Raw genomic sequence first — 5,387 nt, 5'->3', positions numbered from 1 at the left:
TGGATGAAAAATTTAAGCCTATATTCTCGAAAATAAGTTTTGATTGACTGTTTTTACGCTTCTCAAATTGATAAAAGATGTATCTGATGTACTTTCGGTACTAAAAATTTAAAGTTTTGAGTAAATTTCATGTCTGATGAACCAGTCGCTCATTTTCAAGGAAACATAGAATTTTTGAAACGTTTTTTGAAAGAATATTTAGAACGCGGGAAGTATTATTGACCATTAATGCGAAAAAACGAGAAAAAAACAAAAAAAGCAACCTAAAGTCTGTAAGTATTGCATCGATGTTGCATAGTACATACATGAATTGCTGTTATGGAGGTTGATATATTCTTCTTTATATCAATAATTTTGAATTCTGGAGGGGTAATTGAACCAGGTTTCTAGTATGAAGAGTCGTTTCAGGCGGAATTTGATGGGATTCAACCATGTTATAGTTAAAATAAACTGAAAAATTTCCAAAATTACTGTTTACTTTTAAAATGTCAGCTAATTTAATTTATTGTCAGATTTCTAATGACGTCACAAGCTCTTGAAAAGTAGGCGGCGACTCTCGCGTTTTCCTTTCCCAGCATCCTTTGAGTGTGCAGTCATTGATAAAGATGAAATGTTGACGAGTTATTTCACGAGCTAATAAAATTTTAAATTTTAAAAATGTTTATGTGATGAGAATTCTTTGCCAAAAATTGTAAAAGATTTTATCTTTTTCACTTCACCTTTTATTACTGAAGAGAAAAACTTTTCACATTTTAAATATTATTTTATTAATGTGAAAGGGATCTTCGACAAAATTTTCGTTCCGTCCAGTTTGTCAGTCCTGCAATTTCATTCTCGCCGATTCTGTGGTTTGATTCCAGGAAATTAAAATTATTTCTTCACGACGTCATTTCTGTTTGTACCGGTGGCTCTGGTGGACTGGGTTCGTCCTGCGACCTCCTTTTCCCTCCTTCCGTTCGCCCTTCCAATGCGTGGTGCAGTGTACGCTGTGAATCGGTCCGCGGAGCCGCTTGGAGAGGTAGCCGTAAGAGGCGTAAGCCCTCACGGCCGCTATCATCTTGAGGACCTGGATACTCAATAGAGACGGTCTGTCGATGGCGACCACTTGGCCGGCTGCGTCCGATGCCCTAGCGATGTCACTCCCATCTCCTTCACCGTCCTCCGTGTTGGGGGCACAGCGGGTGGCTCCGCTGCCGGCCGTGGTGAGAACCTGAGAGAAGAAGAAATCAGCTCGTTTAGAGGACACATAACTACTTATCAATCGGTCTTTTATTTTGATGACGAACTACCCTTTAAAATTTAAGGTAAGGACATTAAATGAGATCAAAGTACACCTAATAAAATGTCTTTTAGAAATATGACAGAGTAAATTACTTTAAAAAATTGTATATCAATTGCACACCAATGTATGCTACATCATGAAAACGATATTTTAAGGATGCATGACTTCTCAAGCATTATGAATTCATTACTTTATCTGGCTTAACTTTTAATAATCTACGATTTCATAAATATATTTTTATTTTTTTTTCAATGGTGATATTTTAATGAGATGTCAGGTGGTGGTAATTTACTGAATTATTTTTAAGCTGTATTTTACGTCTATCTTTAAAATTTGAATGCTGGTAAGTTCAGTGTGACTAAATGCGTTCTTTAATGCCATATGAACTACCTGTAGATACTGCACAATACTCTTGTTTCTACACTCTTTAATGAGGGTAATTCCAGTAATTCAACGCTGTGAAAATAATTCTTTGCAAATGAGGCTGGAAATCGTTATTCACTTGATTATTGAAACCCACGCGACCGTAAAATTTCCACAAATATGGAAGCCAGTAACCTTATGAGTTGGATATCATCTGTTGTATGGGCTGTGTTCACCTACACGAAAGAATTAATGATGGCTGTTTTGCGTAAATAAGCAAAGGAAATACTGGCGAAGCATCCAATAGCGATGTGTGATGAGATGTGTTTTCTTTTAGGGGCAGGATGGGGATGCACTGTGTTCGTTGGGATCTCTGTTTGGATTCAAATCAAACTAACAGAAGGAGGTAGGCCTTTGCGTGATGAGATGAGAGAGTATACCGAGCCAATGTATTCAGAAATTGCATTTTTAGGAATTGGCTTCTGGTGAAGAGCGAACATTCCGTGAGGTTTAGAGGAAAAACAAGTCTTTTTTAATTCTGAAAACACTCTATCTTTATGGGTTTCCACATTTATGTAGTTCTTTTTTTTACCTAACGTTCAATGGAATTCTGTCTCAGAATTCTTGAACACGCTTAAGCGCGAAAAAGTTATGTTGATATTGCTTGGAGAATACTAGTGACTATCATGAGCGAAGTAGTTAAGTGAAGTAAAGTCATGTTTTCACTCTGAAGTGCTCCATAAATTATATGAAATATAGTGAAACTCTGAAAAAGCCTCCACTGAAGCGACTGTATGGAATTTTTTTTACCTCTCCATCTTCTTCCTCGTCTCCTCGCGTAGTCAGTGCTTCAATACTTTCCTCTTCCTCCTCTGATTGGCCATCGGAATTTTTCCCTCTTCCTCTGGCGACTCTCTGACCATCTGATTTTGTTGAAGACTCGGGCTCGTTGCTTGTTTCAGCATTGGGAGAAATACATCCGCAGAAGAATTTTGATATCATCGACCGATATGGACGCTATTTTAAAAGTCACCTCTTTGTTTGGAGCGCCAAACCATCACCTAGCGACCGGTTCAATTGTTAAAGAATCGAGGCAGCCATCGTTTTGGGACTATTGCCGTTTATTTTTCATGGAAGTGTCCCGTATAACTTAATTATGGATATATTCTGTGAAAGTAGCAATGAAACCATTGCGGATCACCCCGTTACTGTACTTAACTTGGCCGTACACTTTATGTATTCATACATAATATGTGTACGTCAACCTTGGGCATCTATGAGGTGTTTCAAGTCCTTTCGTTTCGATGATATTCATATTGGCATTGAGCTAGAATTGACAGATTTAGGCGGGTTCCGTGTATTCAAAGCGGTATTATTATTTCTCTGTTATCATGCACTATGAGGCGGATATGGCCTCATAAACTCGTCATCAGTAAGTACTACACCTTCCACCAAGGGAATAAAGAAAGGAATTAAAAAACAGTGTTTCTCTCTTTACTAATAATCTAGAGGTTATGTTTAGATGAGTGACTGAAGTGGCTGATACGAGCAAGTTTGAAACACAAATGTATCTGTTTTCTGATTCAGTAATTGTAATTTAATTTTACTTAAATATTGAATGCCTAATATGTGACGACATATCTCTCCCATCGGTGGGTGAAATTAGCAAGCGTGAAGTGATGATATATATTCGTCGGCCAAGGGATAAAAGTAACTTGAAATGTGGCCACTCATTTCTACAACTACATTTTACTCCACTTTCCATCCCATGGGAATGAGGCGTGTGAAGACAGCGCAGCGCCCATCAACCTTCAATAGTGTACACTTGATTAAAAATAAAGGTGCAATTGTGTGTTTCGTTCATGGTATCTTTTAGTGCAGACGCTTATTGCTCGTAAAAAGAAGCAAATCCGATACCTATTTGTTCTGCCTTGTTTCTCTATTATTTTACCCTATCTGTCGTTCCCGGAATTATAGTGCGGTACCAAAGTAATATTCTTAATGTTAAGCTTGTAAAAGCCAGGAAACTGTTTTTTTCTCGCTCGCAGCAGAGTTTTGACAATCTTGTATATTGTAAAATTTTCTTGTATGTACATTGATTTTATCTTCTCACATGGAGCGCAAATTCCTACCGCACGTCCAAGGTGCGGACTTACAAATGCAAAGTTCCACTTACATACCATTACTTGATAGTTTGGATATTTCCTTATGTCTGTTCAGTAGAAACTTTCCAAATTCATGGGAAAATATTGGACAACATGTGGGAATTCAGTCGCGAAAATCGGAGATCATGTCATAACTTCTGTCGCATCATTCATTCATCTATTCAAAGGTGTAAATTTTTGATAAAATTAAGCTGCATACATACACATTTCGTAGTAGAGTCGGGCATATTTTAAAGAAGGAAGGAATTTTAAAAACAGCAGTGGAAGGGAGGGAACAGTGAAAGGAGAAAAGATAGAAGGAATAAGAAGGCATAAGGAAACGAAGGAGGAGGCACGGGGGATAGGAGGAGTTGGGTACAACTTTGGTGTTTGGTAACTGCCAGTGAGAAGAAAATCAGTTAATAGTTCACACCACTTAAAATTTTTCTGCGTATATTGCTTTCCTAAGGTAGGTAGTAAGTAAGATAGGTAGCGAGCGTCTCTAACAGCATTACGGTATCAATTTATCTGTTTTATTATACTTTAATGAAATTAATGTAATAAATTTTTTTTGATATTTTCCGTAGCTCATATGAACTTGTTAGAGTTGTGAATCCTTATTGTATAATTATTTACTGTTTAAGAATTGTTCCAGATACCTTTATTTTTATTTAATTCCAGAAATTATCTGATTTTTCTTAATTTGTTCCAAATTTTAGTAATTACATTTCCTACACGTTGGCGATGTCGACCTTTAAACTACCTATTCGTGGAAATATTCTATAATGGTCTATGCCTATGGGGCTGATGGCGACTTACCATGTAACATCTAGGTTAGAGGAGATAGCGAAAAGGGCAATATAAATAGTGTGGTCTATGGGTAAACAATGGGGAACCATGAATTTAAAGAGCTCCCTGCGAAAAAAGTGAATTTTAAGATGCTATCCGGTCGTTTAATGATGTTTTTGCTTACGAAAACGTGCATTGTGTAGTCACTCAACTGTACATTCGAAGTATCCTCTATCGCTATTGACGACTTTTTCATTGCTCCTTTATCTCTTTTTGATTGCATAGGAATAGAAACTAGAGTACCAATCAAAATACCAGACGAGCATTCAAGCAGATTTGTTTCGTTTTCCATTCCATCTTTTCTATTTCTACGCGGAAAACAGAAACATCGAAGCATATGCAACGTAAAGAGTGATGTAAACCACATGTGAAAATTTTGATTCCAACGAAACAGCTTTTTGCCGGGTTGTCTTAAGGCATTGAGTCCTAAAAAAAATTGATGCCGGATGAAACTCGTTTACAGTTTTGAGGAAAAACAGTTCGCTCAATGCTTCTCAACTCGATTGGGAGAGTCGGAGGCTATAAATTCAGTAATTTTAAAGTGTTTCCCTACGGTAAAATATGCGAAAAATTAGGAAAAAGCAGTGGAAAACTCCGAAATGGTATTCACAGATGAGAAATAAGAGCTTTGTAGGGAATGCATAAAAAGAGCAGTTTACCTCGGTTAATATCGCAACTGACTACAAAGAAAGCTAAGTTACTGAGGTCATAGTTAACATGGTTTATTTCATTCATGAATTTCGCTGAAC

The 5,387-nt window shown here is 37.1% G+C and overlaps 1 protein-coding gene across 1 annotated transcript; it reads right to left on the bottom strand.

Annotated features, from left to right (window-relative positions):
- Positions 1 to 748: 748 nt before the first annotated feature.
- On the bottom strand, positions 749 to 2,685 carry LOC124168200. The gene is made up of 2 exons (XM_046546333.1): positions 2,456 to 2,685; positions 749 to 1,210 (listed from the first exon to the last, which is right to left on the bottom strand). Exons 1-2 carry the CDS (start codon positions 2,645 to 2,647, stop codon positions 887 to 889), a joined length of 516 nt encoding a protein of 171 aa, XP_046402289.1. The 5' UTR covers positions 2,648 to 2,685; the 3' UTR covers positions 749 to 886.
- Positions 2,686 to 5,387: the final 2,702 nt, after the last annotated feature.

Source organism: Ischnura elegans, chromosome 11 (assembly GCF_921293095.1).
Source record: "Ischnura elegans chromosome 11, ioIscEleg1.1, whole genome shotgun sequence".
NCBI classification, from domain to species: domain Eukaryota; kingdom Metazoa; phylum Arthropoda; class Insecta; order Odonata; family Coenagrionidae; genus Ischnura; species Ischnura elegans.
The sequence above is the reverse complement of the archived record's forward strand: the minus strand, read 5'-3'. Positions and strand labels throughout refer to the sequence as shown.

Bases quoted from the DNA above. Each gene is read 5' to 3' on its own strand.
- LOC124168200 (XM_046546333.1), bottom strand. From the start codon at position 2,647: ATGATATCAAAATTCTTCTGCGGATGTATTTCTCCCAATGCTGAAACA. The intron at 1,211-2,455 runs GTAAAAAAAATT...TTCTTCTCTCAG, and splicing joins ACGAGGAAGAAGATGGAGAG to GTTCTCACCACGGCCGGCAG.